At 45.2% G+C, this 17951-nt stretch overlaps 8 protein-coding genes across 8 annotated transcripts; 2 read left to right on the top strand and 6 right to left on the bottom strand.

Moving 5' to 3' along the window:
• Positions 1-189: 189 nt before the first annotated feature.
• On the top strand, positions 190-1270 carry VTP01DRAFT_4125 (uncharacterized protein; the record flags this gene model as incomplete). Its single annotated transcript, XM_069382773.1, has 7 exons — positions 190-258; positions 326-337; positions 397-448; positions 519-682; positions 741-804; positions 858-1117; positions 1181-1270. 7 exons carry the CDS (start codon positions 190-192, stop codon positions 1268-1270), a joined length of 711 nt encoding a protein of 236 aa, XP_069243540.1.
• A 92-nt stretch (positions 1271-1362) lies between these two features.
• Positions 1363-2666, top strand: VTP01DRAFT_4124 (uncharacterized protein; the record flags this gene model as incomplete). The annotated part of the gene is made up of 3 exons (XM_069382772.1): positions 1363-1778; positions 1845-2434; positions 2500-2666. The coding sequence occupies 3 exons, from the start codon at positions 1363-1365 to the stop codon at positions 2664-2666; spliced, it is 1173 nt and encodes a 390-aa protein (XP_069243539.1).
• Positions 2667-2692: 26 nt separating this feature from the next.
• VTP01DRAFT_4123 (uncharacterized protein) lies at positions 2693-5783 on the bottom strand (the record flags this gene model as incomplete). The annotated part of the gene is made up of 10 exons (XM_069382771.1): positions 2693-2871; positions 2931-3159; positions 3258-3485; positions 3550-3720; positions 3780-4454; positions 4524-4699; positions 4759-5039; positions 5093-5223; positions 5288-5575; positions 5658-5783. The coding sequence occupies 10 exons, from the start codon at positions 5781-5783 to the stop codon at positions 2693-2695; spliced, it is 2484 nt and encodes an 827-aa protein (XP_069243538.1).
• A 111-nt stretch (positions 5784-5894) lies between these two features.
• VTP01DRAFT_4122 (uncharacterized protein) lies at positions 5895-8095 on the bottom strand (the record flags this gene model as incomplete). The annotated part of the gene is made up of 6 exons (XM_069382770.1): positions 5895-6311; positions 6384-6771; positions 6827-6882; positions 6945-7163; positions 7225-7549; positions 7611-8095. The coding sequence occupies 6 exons, from the start codon at positions 8093-8095 to the stop codon at positions 5895-5897; spliced, it is 1890 nt and encodes a 629-aa protein (XP_069243537.1).
• A 288-nt stretch (positions 8096-8383) lies between these two features.
• VTP01DRAFT_4121 (uncharacterized protein) lies at positions 8384-9857 on the bottom strand (the record flags this gene model as incomplete). The annotated part of the gene is made up of 4 exons (XM_069382769.1): positions 8384-8884; positions 8956-9070; positions 9144-9716; positions 9793-9857. 4 exons carry the CDS (start codon positions 9855-9857, stop codon positions 8384-8386), a joined length of 1254 nt encoding a protein of 417 aa, XP_069243536.1.
• An 841-nt stretch (positions 9858-10698) lies between these two features.
• Positions 10699-12288, bottom strand: VTP01DRAFT_4120 (uncharacterized protein; the record flags this gene model as incomplete). The annotated part of the gene is made up of 4 exons (XM_069382768.1): positions 10699-11459; positions 11534-12017; positions 12074-12168; positions 12222-12288. 4 exons carry the CDS (start codon positions 12286-12288, stop codon positions 10699-10701), a joined length of 1407 nt encoding a protein of 468 aa, XP_069243535.1.
• Positions 12289-14268: 1980 nt separating this feature from the next.
• Positions 14269-15216, bottom strand: VTP01DRAFT_4119 (uncharacterized protein; the record flags this gene model as incomplete). The annotated part of the gene is made up of 1 exon (XM_069382766.1): positions 14269-15216. One exon carries the CDS (start codon positions 15214-15216, stop codon positions 14269-14271), a length of 948 nt encoding a protein of 315 aa, XP_069243534.1.
• Positions 15217-16089: 873 nt separating this feature from the next.
• On the bottom strand, positions 16090-16850 carry VTP01DRAFT_4118 (uncharacterized protein; the record flags this gene model as incomplete). The annotated part of the gene is made up of 3 exons (XM_069382765.1): positions 16090-16307; positions 16398-16513; positions 16588-16850. 3 exons carry the CDS (start codon positions 16848-16850, stop codon positions 16090-16092), a joined length of 597 nt encoding a protein of 198 aa, XP_069243533.1.
• Positions 16851-17951: the final 1101 nt, after the last annotated feature.

Raw genomic sequence — 17951 nt, 5'->3', positions numbered from 1 at the left:
TGACGATCCTAACTAATTAAACTCTGATATGGAATCATGATAGGGAAATATCTCTTGGTAGCTCCAAGTATAATTCCAGTTAAGTTTTTCTTACGTGTGATATTAAAATGCTTGCAGAATCGAACCGGCAGTGCTGCTGAAATTTGAAGTGCGCATGATTTTGGCTGACACACTGCAACTCCTCCAGTCATGAGCAACAACGATACTGCAGTTGAACGACCCAAGCTGAAATGGCTTCCTTTGGAAGCTAATCCAGAGGTAAATGGAGAATACAGGGCGCTTATGTTGCCCTTGAAAGCTAAACTCTGGTTTCGAACATACACAGGTGTGGAACAAGGTAGGAACGCAGGAGTGCCAAGAGAATATGGCACTGTATATACTTAAAAGCTGTGGTAGATCGTGCACAACCACGGCGCAGATCCCAAATGGCAGTACACAGACATTTACGGTGAGCTACTTGGTCCTGCTTTCTTTTTTGGGTCGCAAAGAAACTATAACGCTATGTATATACCACGCAGGCTTCGACCCTGAATTGCTCGCGTTCGTGCCCCAGCCGGTGGCAGCAATCATCTTCCTCTACCCGATAACAGAGACCAGCGAACAACACAGGCGCGAAGAAGAAGCCAAGCTCAAAAAGCGCGAGCAGGATATCAGCCCCAATGTCGTGTTCTTCAAGCAGACTGTAAAGAAGAAGAGAGTGTGCACGCATAGCAGCAATGGAGTTTAACTTTTCTGTTTAGATATCGAATGCATGCGGCATGATGGCTCTTTTGCACTCTCTGGCAAATAATCCAGAACTGTTGGGTACGTGTTAGAATATATGCCAATGTTGGTCGTGAGAATAAATGGAGCTATAGGCCCCGGATTATTCAAGGATATCGTGAACAAGGCCCAAAACTTGACACCTGACGAGCGCGCAGAGCTGTTGGAAGGATGTGAGGAGTTGGCATCCGCACATGCAACAGGTGCACAGGAAGGGCAGACACAGGCACCCAGCCTCGAGAAGCAAGTCAACCTGCACTTTGTATGCTTCGTTGAGGTGGATCATCATCTGTATGAATTGGACGGACGCAAAGCATTCCCTATCAATCACGGCAGATGCACAGATTTGGTCGACGTGAGTTTCTTTAAAGAGATAGTAATATATATTATCGATGCTCACTAGAAGGCTAAACCTCAGGGTGCTGCCAAGGTTATGCGAAAGTTCATTGAACGTGATCCTGGACACCAAAACTACAGTGCCATAGCATTGTCAAAACTCGAGGAATAAACCTTTCTCTGTGTCTCTTGGCTTCTCTCTGAAATACCGCTTTTTTCGCTTGCTTGCATGAAAGAGCCGACTCAGCTTTTTCCTTTGCACCTATGCAGGACCCTGATCGAGACAGTATATCCTTGTCAGCAGAAATCCCATACTTTTGCCAGAGATTAGCAACATTGAACCTGGCGCAAGCTCAAGAGCTAGGTGGAGATAATTGTAAGAGGCATTCCGGCGAATTAGCAGAGCTGCCCAACGTGTCACGGACAGAGACTTTGCCGCTTGAACAGGAGGAAGCAAATGACATGAGCAAAAAGACAATTGCCAAGCAAGCATTTGAAAACAAGCTTGTGATATGCAGCATCGTTACCCCCTTTTCAATACTGGGAGCATTGATACGGATTGGGTTGCAACGTCTAGAAACATATCCGGGTGCACCTGTCTTTGGGCTTGTGTATGCCCAGTGGATCGGTTGTTTCATTATGGGTATCGTAGTAGAAAGCAAAGCTCATTTGCTGGAATGGCAAGTATCGACTTAACAAGCACTTTACATTTTTTGAAGGGAAATTAACGAGGCATCATGCATTAGGTATCTGCCACTGCATATCGGGTTATCAACTGGGCTGTGTGGATCTATTACAACGTTCTCGTCGTGGCAGCTCGATATCTTCAAAGCATTCTCCAACTACGATGCGTACAATCACAATAGTGGATATAATATCCTTAGCGCCATATCACAGCTCTTGGTTACTTTGGCGATGTCCTTTAACGGACTGGTATTCGGCTACCATGTCGGAGGTTGGTTCAAGAAGCAAGTCAGCGATCCCATTACTCTGGAAATTGTCTCTCGTGGATACAGAACGAACCAAATGAGCATAATCGACTGGGGCGTGTTTCTCTTCGGTGTGGCATGCTGGATAGGTGTCATCCTGGCTGCTATATTTGCGCAGTCTTTACAAGACGTTGCTTTCGCATGCGTGTTTGCTCCCGTAGGCGCATTGATGCGATGGTACCTTTCGAAATTCAATACTCTGCAGCAAGGGCGCTTCATGTTTGGAACTTTTGCTGCAAATATGATCGGGACACTTGTACTGGCAGTACTGACTCTTGTCCAAACTGGTGTTGCTTCAACTACAATCGCTTGCGACGTCGTCAGCGGTTTAGCCAATGGTTTATGTGGTACGTTTTATTAGATCGATTTTGACACGATATTTACAATTATTAAACAAGATCGCCCTCCATAGGATGCTTGACAACTATTTCGACATTTGTTGTAGAATTGAGCAATCTTCCTATAAGAAGATCGTATGTCTATGGTCTATCGTCCATTGTACTCGGTCAATGTTTCATGTTCCTCGTCTTGGGCACCTTTATTTGGACCCAGGGCGTCCAAAGGACTTGTCCTTCATAATATCGAATAAACCGCCTGGCTGGTATTCATTCGCGAAATTGACGAAAGAAACGCACAATTTTCGTCATTGCCTTCCCGAACTTATCACATGCCTCGATATGCTCGCCGATCCACGCAGGCAATTTGCCACGAATACGCGGTGTCGTGTATCTTTTATCGATCAAGACTATAGTCGCATAATCATCCTTGTGTCTGATCGCTCGACCTACATACCTAGTTAGCTACTGTACATGGATTCCTTAGTTATCTTAATGATACACCTACCTATTGACTGATTTACTCCACGCATACATAAATTCTCGTAATATTCAGCGCCAGCTTCTTTGCCACCCTGGAGTGACGCATATATTATCTTCTCGCGAAGTTCAAGCGAGTTACTGTTTGCAAAAGGGAGGCCGATCATGATGACACCTCGTCCTAGTCTGTCCGAGAAATTGATGCCTTCTGACATTTTGCCGTTCACAACACATAGCAAAAGAGCTCCCGAAGAGGACTACACCAACAAGAAAAGAAAGGGAAAGATTGTAATCTTAATAATGCATATAGCTTGCCACAATATATATATATATATATATGCATATATATGCCTACCTCAATCTCTGCGGCATAATCGCGCAGCGTTGATTCTACTTGACCGCTGTCCCGCGGTTCCTTGAATATCTTCTTACGCTTGGACAGACGATTCAAAATGCTCCCGCTTTCGGCTGAGCTCCATCGCTTGTATACTTGCTCAAGATACGAAAAGCTTGCAAAGAAGCATACAACGCCATCTGGTATCACGTTGCATAGGTTTACAACGGCCAGGCCCACTTCATCCATCTAGTATCCAACGTCGATAATCACAACCAGAAATAACCAATTTCTCTGACCGGTAGCATCTTACCAGCTTAACGTCTTGTCTAGTCTCGTACGTGAAAGTGAGCGATTTTCCTGTAGGACCTTGCTCAAGCGTAACAACAGAAATCTGGTTAGACGGAATAATATGTCCACACGAGATGTTGCTAATCCGTTCACGGGGTACTTTGGAGAATAGGTAATTGATAAAGTCGGATATCTTGAGATTTCACGGTAAGTGAACTATTTTGGTTACTGAGAAGAGTTAAGTATTCGTACCGGTTCCATAGTACCACCGGCCAGAACAATACTCCTGGCTTCTTGAACAACAGGCTCGAAGACTTGAGCAGGATTTAAAAGAACGTACTTGATTTGAGCCTCGCCTTCCAAAAAGCTGACGACGATGCGCCCATCCATGTTTGCGTTTGTAAGCGATAAAAGGAACGACTCGATTTGAGTCAATGTCGGCATAGTGGATGTCGTAGGTATTCCATGTTTTTCTCCTCCGCCCTGTTGTTGCTGTTCCTCTGTCTGCTTTTCCACAAATCCATTCAGTTTTCGAGCGAGATTACTTGCTTTTAGATACTTTTCAATTTTAAAGATATTGATATGATCAATCTTGAGCATATGCACGAAGTCGTTAACGGTGAAAACTCGTTCAGTTTGTTCCGATGATTCAAGTATTGTCTTGATAGCTCTTATGATGGTTACAATCTGCTTGATATATGCAATGTTTTTGCCTAACAGGCGCGTGCGGTATTTCTGGAGGTACATGGCGAGCTGACTCAATGAAGTCGTCACTTGATATAATGTTAACGTCGTGGTATGGATAGCGGTGATTGTTTCAATCAAATTATGCGCCTCGTCGATAATGACAATACTGTTCTTCAGCGATATACCCAGTGATTCGCGAGTGTTAGCATGGAGTAAGTGCTGATATGGCAAGACAACAAGCTAGCGAGAGAAAACCACCAGGTAAGCCTTAAAGAGATAATGAAACATGTAATTCCTTTGAGCAACTACCTGCGCTGATTTCAAAGCATGACGAGAACCATAATAAGGGCACGTATTCAAAGATTCCCCGATTTTGACGAGATCTTCAATATCACGAACTTGCGCCAGTGCATTATCTCGAAAGGCGTCCCACTGGGATTTATCATTCATGGAGGGTAAATGAGGGCACCTGGATGTTTCTGTCGCTATTGAAAAATCTGAGTCAAAACCAAACCTTGGATGTGATAGAGATGCTGTTACTTACACTTCTTTTGCAGCTCCAGACATGCCTCATTCATACGTTGCACGCTCTTTAGCTTTTGTACTTTGTCATTTATGCACAAGTTTTTGCGAGAGCCGAGTGGAACAGTCAGTGTATCGCTGGCGTATATTGTTTTGTGGATTTCCCGAACAAACTGGGAAAGCTGAGAGTGTGTTCGAGAAGCATAATAGATCTTGAGTTCTTCAGAGTCATCTTCATCATCATCCAAATTCCTATTCGAGCTATCTAGCGACGTAGAGTTGCCCGTTTTATCTGATTCTAGTCTGTAAAGAGGTTAAATTTGCATATGCAGTTGTGATGGATCCTATGCACTTACTTTGCCAGCAAATCTCGAACTTCTTTTGATAGATTGCTATCTGGCCCGTTTATCGCTTTTCCTCGTCGCTCCTCCTCGTCACTCTCATAGTTATCCAAAAGAAATTCATCGTCTTCAGACTTCGCATCCATCTAGAAGACAAGAATCCTTTCGTGAGTTGCATGCTATAAAGTTTTGATAATCCAGATATTTTACAATTCTCACGAGTTTTGCCTTTTTTCTGGGTCTTGGCTCTTTGCTACCATATTCAAGGATTTGTCCTCGCCTGATACGTTCTATCCGTTCACGTAATTGTTGTCTTCGCAGGCGTCTGCGCTCTTTTTCGAACTGTTCCTTGCGATTGATGGGCACGTATGCACGCAACCATGCAGGCTCGCTCGAATCACTTTCCTGTTTGTCCTGATCCTTGTTCGACATATTCTCTGATTCTTGGTTATCCTTGAGCCATCGCAGCGAACCGCATATCAAGGAGAGTGATTTTCCCTGATACTCTGTTAGATTTCTGTACCGATTGGGATCGATCGATCGATCAGATCTAAATCGCATTGGTTCGAGATTTACTTACTGTTCCAGTTGGACTCTCAAATATACCAATCTTGCCTTCATTCAGGACTTTGTAAAGCGATCTCATAAAGTCATTCTGTATGGAGTATGGCGTGTAAGGAAAACCGAAATCCTCGGGTGGATCCATTGCTGAAAGAAAAGCGGCAGGATGTTCAGGCACGTGTTCCCATTTCGGGCAATTTCATGGCGCATCATTTAAATTGTATGATCCATCCTTAATCTTTACGCACTTTTATTGCTAGGCTTTGAGGTACTTTTCAGCGACCTCTCCAAAGTCATCTAATGTACGCTTGATTGTCTTTCTAAACGACGCAGAATCGGTCTCCTTTGCAGATACCCAAGAAGATACGCTCATACGCACGCGCTCCTTGCCTATAGCATAGTTGATACCGTAGCCTTCGGGAACGACGGCGCCAAATCCACCCCAGCATACATCTCCTGGAGATGTATTCGATGTCGAGAGAAGCCAGTACTGCGAACCAGAGTAAGATGGGTCCTTGAACATGGCAGCGTCCTCCGAGTCGGCTTCTTCTGGTGTCAACTGGCAACGCAGGCCAAGCAAGTGCCTGTCTACACCCATTCCATCAATGGCGGCTTTCATGTATTCCAAATGCGTCTCGATTGCTTTTTGAAGCAAAGCCAACTTGTCAGACATCTAAGGTTATTGGATATTTTGCTTGTAAATAAGAGTGCCGATATTGCTGCTTCTTTTTTTTCCATTTTTCACCTTGATATCCCGATCATCCCACGCCTTTGTAAAGGCAACGGAGTCTGCCGAGCATGATCGCACGGTTTCCGTACGACCAGTAAGGAACTTGCGTGTGGATGCCGATTCATAGGTCGGGCAAGGTTTTCCATACTGGCGGTAGTAGGCGAGCTGGTACGCCATTTGCATCCATCCGTCCGGGCTCACCTTGGCGCTCTTCATAAAGTTGGATCCATAGTCGTTGTAGTGAAGCAACACGCTATCCAGGTCGATGATAAGCTTGGCTGCGTTTTCTCTGGCAGTCTCCAGGGCTGCACTGACGTCGGAAGTAATATCCCACGCAAGCCATGTTGGGCCTCCTCCTACGGGACTGGTCCCTTTGCCATTTTCAACCGTCGAGTTACTCTCGCTATTTTTCGTTAGACCAGCCATTATCTGCGTGCATAAAACTAGTTGACTTTTACCGAGCCAAGAAATCTTCAAATATACGTCCTGGGATAACGGCATCTACTGGCGAATGCTGCGCAGTATAATGTCAGGTTTGGGCGATTGGATTTATACTGCTGCTTGAGCTTTGCTTACCTCGCCATTGATTCCAGCTCTACCATTATTCTCTACGATAAACTGAATCGCTTTATCGAACCACCGATTGTTTGCATCGTTTCCATGGAAAATATTACGATGAGATTTATCAATATCGACAGGCGAGCTGTAGTCATCCAAGGCGACAGCAAACAAGGATGTATCGAGTTGCTGCAAGGTTTGAGCGTTGGTGGGATTCTTTTCCAGCTTGGCTCGAACCTACACGTTGTTGTTGATTTAGAGCTACGACCTAACACGCTGTAATTCGACCGTCACTTGCCTTTGCCCAAGTGTCGCGATGCTCTGATGTCATCAAACCCACAGGCGGTTGCAGTTGTTCGATGGGAGTATTATCAACCATCTCGGTTATCTTACGCAGTTCACTTTGCACTGTCTCGATTGAAAGAACTTGACCTTGGGCATCAAAGACTGGCACGCTGAAGCACTGATTCTTGTAGATCACAGTGATGTGTTTGGCAGTAGCAGGCCACTGCGTTGTAAGTTTGTCGCGAGGCAGGGCGGCTATCCTGCTTGCACCGAACATATTTTTGCTCTGATGCATGCAAAACGGGCCTGAACGGGACACTTCAGGTTCAAGTTCCTCGCTGTCGTTTTGATCCAAAGTTATCAGAAGATGGACTCATGCTCTGTTTTATTCCTTCTTACCGATTGATCTTCTCCGAGTACTGCACAGCACTGACAATTATGCGGGCGGCTCGATGTAGCTGGAATGGGCTAGCCCTACCGGGAACAATGTCATTTGCAAGACCCTCGGGCGCATCCTGGAATTGATACCACCAATTGACATTAATAAGCGTTGGAATACGGTATTCTAGGTATCCTTTATTAAGCCAAAGCCGGTCCAGCCACGAGAGTCCAAGCTTGGCTTCTTGCTTATCCAGCTCGCTTAGGCGGTTTTGAAGCGAAGTCGCGAGGGGGCTCTTAAAAAACCGGTCTACTTTGGCGCTGGCAACCTCAAACTCTTTCGGTGTCAACAGAGGCAACAGGCTGCGCTTGTAACGTGCAGCAGTTGCTTCCAGGTCCGGGATAGGTAAACGTGGCAATTTATCTTGGTTTGCGAACGTTGATAGCAGTCGACACTGCCGAAGCACTGTACCACCAGCGCGAGACTTCGCCAGGACGTAACGCATTGTCTAAAGTTGCAAGGAAGGCCGAAAAGTAGAAAAGAAAGCGAGGGAAAAAAGTGAAGAAAAAGAGAGGTTTGACAAAAAGACATGTGATGGGAAATTGACATACTGGAAGCCAAAACGGTTTGCATCACTCCGCCGCTCAGGAACCATCATCCATTCAACCACATTGCTTGTAACCGAAAGAGATAAATGAACATCTTTACGAAGCATACAAAGGAGGTAATCTTTTATACAATAATACAGGTATTATATCTTCTTTTTTTACATCTTTGGCTTTTGACCATCTAGTCAAGCCTTGTTGGAAAGTGCAGTGATACCAGGCAATTCCTTGCCTTCGAGCAATTCAAGGGATGCACCACCGCCGGTGGAGATGTGGCTAATCTTGTCGCCAGCGCCAGCGTTCAAGGCAGCAGTGGCAGTGTCACCACCACCGACGATGGTGACGGCGCCTTGCTTGGTAGCTTCAATGACGCTTTCAAGAGCTGCGTTTGTTCCCTTTGCGAAAGGTTTCATTTCGAAAACACCGGGAGGACCGTTCCAGAGGATGGTCTTGGCCTTCAAGATTTCTTCGCGGAAGATCTTGTTGGATTCTTCACCGCAGTCCAAGCCCATGCAGTCCTCGGGGATACCAGAAGCATCGGTGGCATAACCAACCTTGGCATCTTCGCCAAACTTGTCGCCAGTCACATAGTCGACAGGGAAAACGAGCTTGACGTTCTTGGCCTTTGCACTCTCAACGAGACCCTGGACGAGTTCGGAGCCAGGCTCGTCAAAGAGGGACTTGCCAATCTACAGATTATGTCGAATCAGTTTAGTATTTCTTCTTCATCCAACCAACAATGTTTGCTTCTTCCTCTTACCTTGACATTCTCCAAAGTCTTCTTGAAGGTGAAGGCCATACCGCCGCCGATGATAAGCACGTTGACCTTGTCAAGCATGTTTTCAATGAGCTTGATCTTATCAGAGACCTTGGCACTGTAAAAGATAGAAAGAGAACGTATGAATGAATGAGCTAGTCCGATGTAACTATCGACATTGCATAACTTACCCTCCGAGGATGGCCAAGAAGGGACGCTCGGGGTTCTCAAGAGCCTTTGCAAAGTATTCCAATTCCTTTTGCATCAAGAAACCAGCAGCGCGCTGAGGAAGATCAACGCCTACCATGGAAGAGTGGGCACGATGGGCAGTGCCGAAAGCATCGTTGACATAGACATCAGCGAGCTTGCTCAAGCTGGCACGGAAGGCCTTGACAGCTTCGGGGTCAGCCTTGACCTTCTTGCCGTCAGCATCCTTGCGGGAACCTTCTTCCTCAATGTGGAAACGAAGGTTCTCGAGGAGAATGACCTGGCCGCCGGTGGCAGCTTGGCATGTCTCCTCAACTTGAGGACCGACGCAGTCAGAAAGGAAAGTAACTGGCTTGCTGAGGAGCTTCTCGACTTCCTTGGCAACAGGTGCGAGCGAGTACTTTTGTTGAACTTCGCCGTTGGGACGACCCAAGTGCGACATGAGCACGACCGAGCGGGCACCTTGCTCGAGGGCGTACTGGACGGTAGGCAAGGCCTGGACAATACGGTTGTTGTTGGTGATCACGCCATCCTTGAGAGGTACGTTGAAGTCGACACTGTGAGACAAGACACGCCCGTTCCTGTCAGCATCCCATAACACAGCTCAACACCTTTCAAAGCGAACAAACGTACCGGATAAGGACGCGCTTGTCCTTCAAATCAACGTCGCGGATAGAGAGTTTGCTTGACAAGGACATGGTGTTAGAGAGGGAATGCGAAAGGAAAAAGCGGGAACCACGCACGATTTTTTTCGGCGGGCGTTTTAAATATGCCAGCGTGGACTTTGTATGACGCATTAACCGCTATTTCTGTGTCTTTCTGAAGCAACTGCCTTAAAGATATTTGTTGAGGTTGATCTGTTACGGATATCACTCACAAATACGACACAACTACTCTGCATCAGATGCTGCGTAGCCATACCATCTTTTAAGCACCTTGCACTCGTTGCTGTCTTTGTGACAAATAAATTTCAGCGTAGAGCGCGTCGTCAATTATAGCATGTTACCGACGAGACCGCCACTGGCGGGTTAATATTTTCATGTGCTTTTCAACCTTACTCTGCTCGACGCCCCGAAATTACCGCCAGGCACTTCCGGCTCGTTCCTGACACCTTTCATGCTATTTTGCAAGCAAAGGATGTTAATATGTAAACAGCTTTTGAGAGGGGTTGCATCTTCCCCAACAGATCTGAAAGATCTCTGTTGAGTTCGAAAAACTTGCACCAAGAGATCAGCCGAGATAGAATCCATTACTGCCCATACGCCTTCCTGACAAGGAGTTCCAAAATGTATAGCTCCATGCTTTCACAATATATGAAAAAAGAAAAAATATCTAGCTGTCTTGAACGTACGCTAATGTCGTTCTGTAGCTAGTTGTCTTTTATCGTAATAATGGTTTACTACGCGCGTAACATGTACACAAAGGGAAATTGAAAAGAACAAACAGCATTTAGAATCGATTCACTATCAGTATGCGTTGTATACAGTACATAGAGCAGATGTATCATTATTACATTCGTTTGTTGCATCATTCTTTCGATCAACGAACTATCCTGGAAAAGAACCGATCTACGGCGTTTCTGTCTGGTGCTGCCCATTCAACCTGCCACTGCTCCCCATCCTGAAACCCTTCTACGTCTGCCATGGTGCTGAAGACGCGCTTGCTGTTCAATGGGATTTTCCTTCCAGATGCTGTCGTGATGGATAATACCCTCCTTGTTTTGAACGTTGCAATGACATAAATCTTGTCTGCCAAAGTAGATCCGGTCTCTTTTGGTGCGATGTCTATCCATACGCGATGTTCTTTATTTATTGATTGCACCGTGATTTGTCGTTTGATTGCTGGGGCTTTTTCTTTGGATTTACTTTTTGACTTCGCAGGTTCCTTTTTATGGTCCTCTTTTGGATCCTCCTGCTGCTGTATCACTGGTGGCGTCTGAACTGCATTCGACAATGATGACGGAGGCACAGACATATGCGAAGTTGCGGAAGGTAGTACGGAAGAATGTGACGAAGACAAATATGGTTGTGATCTTACATGTTGAAGCGGAGGATGGTGATTATTGGGAGATGTCTGTTGACGTGCAGGAGGTGGTAAAGAGATGCGCGCCGACTGATGGCTCTGAGGATATGTTGGCACCACCTCTGTTACTGGTTGAGAAGGCTGGGAAGGAGCAGGTGGGAGTTGTATATGGTCAGCATTCTGAAGAACATGAGCCGGTGGGGGATGCTGATATGCTTGTTGGTGCTGGGTCGGTTGATAAGGATAATGCTGTTGCTGATGGTTTTGTATCCCATATTCTGCTGGCGACAAGCATATAAGATCGAATGAATTGAACAATGTGAAGTGATTGTGGAGCCCAACACTGACTTACCGTTGTACTCTGGAGCAGAGTAATGTCGTACAGGCGGCGCCATATGGGTTGCTTCATTGTATGCTGGTTGCTGATGCTGTTGATGATGATGATGATGATGATGATGATACATGGCCGGTGCAGAGTTTGGAGCAGTGTGCGGTAATGGTTGCGGTGGCAAAACGAATCCACCTACGAAGGAGGTTGATTCTCTTGGAGCAGATGTATGAAAATAGGTACCAGGCGTCTTGGGTTCTACGATTGTTGCACCGACAGATTCGCGATGTGTTTTCTGGTCATGAAAGGATAATGTTTTTGGCCTTCCTGCCAGCTTCCATCCTTCTCCCCTAACATTCGCTCCTGTGGATACTCGACGGATACGCGCTGACTCTGTGGGTACGGGCGTATGTGGGATTGGCGGTGGAGGTAATGAGAAATGTCGATATGCATGGTTGCTGTGGGTAGACATCGTATCCATCGATATTTGCGAAGGTTGGGGCGCCTTCTATTGCGAATATGGTTAAACTTGAGTGAGATACGCTTTTTAACTTCATACAGTACCATGGAAGGGACATGAGGTTTGTCACCTGCTACCGCAAGCGGAAAGGGGACTGTGTTGGCTGGGTAGCCAGCTGCAGGGACACCGTAAATGTGCCCTACAAATGTTGTTAAGATTGGTGCTATCCAATGAGAATCCAGACCTACTTACCTGCATCAGCGAAGTAGCTTGAAGACGAAGCAGACGGAGGTGGTGGAGGCGGTCGCGGTGCATTCATTGTGGCATGAGGAAGGAAAACCCTAAAGAGGGCTTGTTCTCCACTCCGTTCACGTCGTAAGCATCAAAGCAAGTGAGCACAAACAACCGTGATACGTCAACCTTTACTGACGAAGACATATTAATCGATAATTCTGACAGGTACAAACAGACAACGGATCTACCCGTTCCAAATGAGAGTTTAAATCGCTATATACTGACAAAGTCTAAGATGATGATAAGCTTATTTCTGCTCTCTGTTCACTTATGATAAAGGATAATTCATGTCCAATGATGGGGAGTATGGAAAATAACGAGGCTATTGTACTGTATACGCTCGTATGATCAAATAAGGATGAACGTTGCGTCGAAGTATGCCTTGCGTGCACTATCGATTTCCTACTCGTTGCTCTACAGTTCTACTTCTGATTGCTTTTTGATTCTAAATAGGCTTCTAGTTTTGCATACAGGATATGCTTCAAATACGATGAGGCATTCTTGTCATCATCCATTGAAACTTGCAGACTGTAGCAATACCCACGAGTTATTTTTCATTGGAATACGCCGATGAGAAAAAAAATGAGAGTTAGCCACAACTGTCAATGTTACATAGTATCCGCAAAAACAGATCGGCAATGTAGATCAAGCTCCCAGACCATAAGAGAGGATCGATTTCACTGCGATCGTAGCTGGCAATGGTAGATTTGCCATATCATTGTACCTGTTATTGTCATTCCGTTGTTTAGATAAGACGGTGCCACCCATCATCGGTAGATGTACCCACATACGAATTAAGACATGAATAGTTGGATAGTTTATGCAATGGGCATGGAAAAAGTCATCCCAAAGGAAAAACCGTCCCGCTGCACAATAGATAAGATGGTATATCTGATCGAATATGAAGACTAACACTCTTTCGTAATGATTTTGATATTGCTGTAATGATACGGCCTTCTAGTTGCTGCGTACATGCGATGGAGTACACACGACCGACTTCCTTCATAGTACTTGCGATTTTTTGAGACTGTAGTCCAACTTTCACCGTTTGGAGTACCTACGACATTCCGATCAGAGGTCTTTCGGTATAAATACATTGCAGTACATACCAGTAGTTCGGTTTCTTGCGATGGAAGAGTGTCTTTACATACTCATTAACAACGGTAGAGAAGACGACTTTCATCCGTGTTAAAAATACGATCATTTCCTTTCCAATTCATAATTTACAGTTCTAACTGATGCATCCGTTAGATTCTTACTAGTCTTTGATCGTCTGCTTACCATTATTATTCATCGCAATACTGCATGGGACAAGGGTGAATTATTGGTACGAGGGGCTTCTCAGGAAGTCCATGAGGATCAAGTCCTGTTTCGAGTTAGAAGCTTCTTCAACAGCCTAAAGATAGCAGGTGTTCTGCAGATCTTGTCAAATTGGATAGTTCAGAGCGAACCAATCAATTGTTTCTACCAGTAAGAAATGGTTTGTAGGACAAGCAAGCTTCAACAGTTTCATGTTTACGATATAGCTAGGCACTAACTTTACCCAATCTACATATACGTACTTTGGTAGGATACAATGCATGAATGTTATTTACACTTATCCCTTGCAAAAGCCTGTATGCAAATCAAAGTGAATGACAATTCTACAAGTGCAAAGAAATGATACAATTGAGAATATGTATATTTATTAGCGCAAGCGCCAACACATGTCGGATCAGTTTATACATTGGCTTAAGGGCGATAAAAATATAGTTAGTACGGTAGACAGGGCACCAAAAGAGAAAATAAGGAGGGAAAATGAGAGAAATAGAAATAGAAAAAAAAAAAAGAAGAGAGAGATGTGTCCAGTGGGAGAAGGGGGAAAGAACTAAAAAGAAAATATATCTGTACAATGGATGGATCCACGTAGTGGTGAGAACATGTAAATAGAAAGGGTCAAGGATGCGCCGCTGCTGCCAGAATGTGGGGAGAGGAGAACAGTAAATGTGGATATATATGAGTTTTCTTATTGATTCAGTGAATCGCCATAGAGGATAGATCGAAGGATACCGCAACGCCGTTCCAGGATGAGCAAGGCGCTGTGCATCTGCTGTTCATTCATGTATGCCAGCACGCTCTTGAACTTTGTATCGTCTGCAAGGTTAGGCTGCGCTGTTGGTTCGCAGCTGCGTTTTTGGATTCTGTGCTTGTGCGCATTTCGCTGATGTTTTGCTTGGTATACTTTTCCACAGGATCCGCAATTGTTGCACAGCAGGGCACCTTTTTCGTCCCTTCGCCACACAGGAGAGCTTATTTGCAAGCAATTGGCACACTGTAGGGTTTGATCTGCCCCAATGTTAGAAGGAGACAATGCTGCCTGGAGTGGTTGCTGCTGCTGGTAGTTGAGTTCATCTGCTGTTCCTCGACGCTGCGCTGCAGCCTTCTTAGCGACTGAATTGGAGGATTTTTGTCGAACATGTAAAGGACGGTGCACACCATACTGCTTGTAATAGAGCCCGCAAGCATTGCACAGAGAATGCACCCGATCAGGTGTTCGTCGCCAAAGGGGTGTTTTTGTTACATGGCAATTGTAGCACTCAAGCTGCCGTTGTGGCCGGCTGCTGGTGTTGGTGTTGCTTGTTCTGGATGATGGCGGCGGTGGCGGCGGTGTTTTTGGAGGTTCGGCTACTTCTAGCGCTGCGGATCCGAAGGACATTGGGAGAACAGATACAGGCGGCGGCGGAGACGGCTGCTGCTGTGGAGTCGTCGTGAAGGGTATCATCCAAGAGTAGCAGTTCGGATCAACGTAGAAATTGAAGTCTGTTTGAGGCATCGCTTCCAGTGAGGACGCGTTGGAAGATGTGGGTGATGGGAAGCTGCTGAACACTTGGCCTTCAGATGATGATGGCGAAGGTAAATCTTGTTGATGTTGTAGTAAGTTGAGTACTTCGGGTACATAGTACGGAGCAGTCATTATTATTTACGAATAGAAGGAAGGATGAGGGAAAGAAAAGGATGCACAAAACAAAATATGTATAGAGGCTGACTTTCCCTTTATATAAGGCCTAGCGTACCAGCGATTCCTTCTTCGTGCAATTAGCAGAACACCAATAAGCGTGTAAACCCCCACATTATTCCTCTGTCTCGGTACCTGTACATGCAAGAACATCCTATTTTGTCTGAAGAGGATCATCGGAGTTCTCAATATACAGTAGGTGACCACAATGTTTTCAGTATAAATTCCGTAAAGTAAAAGAAGCTTCTTTCTGCTTCTGGGGCCAAATAGATCTCCCCATCCCCACTCAGCCCCTCCCCCCAAATATTGATTCTACTCTAGCTTACAGTAGCAGCAATGAACTTACATTAAAGGGGCAAGAAGATCTAGAACTACCCTAATCTAGAGTCTGCGTCTGTTGGAGCTGTGTCGTGCGTGCAAATAACTAGCAGCACACCGAAAACATGGTATAGAGATTTTTTACTAGTCTCTTATCGAGCCAATAGGCGCACTGTGCTATCTAAATTCATTGGCTCTAGATTAGCCGTGTGATCTCTGATAACCAAACTGCCAAACGAGCCAACGGATGTCACAACGTGTCGTCAGTCTATGTTACTGAAAAAGTACAAAAACTCTCCTATTGGTCACCGAATGAACAATAACTTGGCAGCCCCAAAAAGAATAAAAGAAAAGAGAGAGCAGCAATAGCAGCAGCACCTCCTGAGCACCCGAGTCAAGAAGTTTACAGTAAACACCATATATTCGGTATTGACCGGAAAAAAAAAGGATCGCCAAAAACGTGCTGCGTTACCTTGGCACGAAGCTAGTAAAAATTGAGCCTATTCTAATTCTCTAGGCAGTCGGGTATTGGTACGAGCCCCACGGAAAAGGAACGAACTGTGGCGCCTTTGTGGGATCACTGACGGTAGTCTCGTGGATGATGTACTCATAAAAATCGCAATCCAGGAAACGCCCAAACTTGTATCCCACATCGTGAAAAACTGCGGCCAGCTTGAACCCAAATTTCTGAAACATCGCAGAGGATGCCTTGTTCTCTGAGGTGATACTCGCTAAACAAAGTTCCCCCCCCCTTATGGATCAGTTGCGCCATTCTTTTTCCTTTGCTCCTAAAACAAGCTCAAAAAAAGGATAGCACCCACCTATGATCGAGCGAAACTTCATTTCCCGTGCAATGCACAGGATTTCCTTGACAAGTACGCTGCCGAGACCCTTGCGGTGATGCTCTGGATGAATGTACACAGAAATTTCCGTAGATCTACGATAGATGCGTTAAGTTCTTTCCCCGCACAAACAAGAATATCAAGACTTTGGACGATATAAGCGTCGTACAGGTTATATGCAGGCTTGCCACGAAAGGCCCCCAGGCTGGCGTAAGCTATCGTCTTTTGCGTTGCATTGTCCACAGCTACTATAATGGGGTAGTTGTTCTCTTTTGTCTCCTTGAACCATGCTAAGCGGTTCTCCAAAGTAACGGGTTCATAAATAAAAAGGCAAGTCGAGTTCAGTACTCGCTCATTATAGATCTCCAGAATGTCTGGCAGATCTGCTTCGGTCGCTTCTCGAATCGCATACAAGTCGGGTACAGGAGACATTGCCGTTTGAGGAGCACGACTTGACAGCTCAGGGACCAAGGGCGGAAAAGGGCAATCGATACAAGTGGCTTAAGGGCAACATTTCTTATTGGTTATAGATCTTCAACAGGACGAATGGCGTTCTGCATTGTGCAACAAAACTTCTTCCATATCCCATACTCAAATGAAGTGCAAAAAAAAAAATAGTATATACAGCTCTACTTTGAAAGTCATGGTACCTCCTCTCCCCCATAGGTACACTTTTTCCAAAAATTAATGTCGCTGCAACATGTCGTTTTGGTGTATAAATGCATTAAAAATTTCACAAAATCCGACATTACTTTTGGGAAAAAGTGTATAACTCCCCCATATGCTTAGCCGTGCCCGATGATCCGTGTAGCGTAACAACGGTCTGTATCACATACCATGGAGGTCATTGACCTGCTGGCTGCAGTAGCAACTGTTACATCCGCACGCAGCTGGTCATACTTACAGTAGCAGACAAGCCTATATGCATACCCCCGACACTCACGCATCGATCTGACAGTTGACTCGAGATCTATCTATCAGATGTAAGGCAATGCAAAGCCTGCTGTCTTGGAGTCGACTTAGGGATCTTTGCCATATCGTCCTTGTATGCTTCTGTTATTCGTACAAAGCAATGCTCTCGCTTTTCCAAGTTAGGCAGTTAGCATCATGCGTACAGTGCGCAATTTATTTGTTATCCTAAATAGGTTGAATCGAAGCTGCAACCAACAACTTGATATCCAATTGCAATGATCACAACGGTTCTGGACTGGTTGTTCCAGCTCGCGCAACATTGCGTACCTGTTCCAGTTAAACTTTGCAGACTTTCACAGAAAAGAAATACAGTAAGCAAAAAGAAAATGCTCAGCCTTTCCATCGATCCTTCTCTGCATCCTGTTGTGAATTTGTGTATCATGATACAAGAATACATTCTAGATGCAGATAGCCCAGCTACCTGTAAACAAGATATGTATCCTTTGTCACTGCCTTTCAGGAATAGCGACAAGAAGAAAATGTTTAAAACTATATCAGTCCTAGATTTCAAAAAGCTCTTAGAAACAGGTTAATGTCCTGATTAATGTCGTGTGCTGATTA

Source organism: Rhizomucor pusillus, assembly GCF_041956525.1.
Source record: "Rhizomucor pusillus strain CBS 183.67 unplaced genomic scaffold VTP01scaffold_2, whole genome shotgun sequence".
NCBI lineage: Eukaryota > Fungi > Mucoromycota > Mucoromycetes > Mucorales > Lichtheimiaceae > Rhizomucor > Rhizomucor pusillus.
This window is presented reverse-complemented; position numbering and strand designations above follow the sequence as displayed.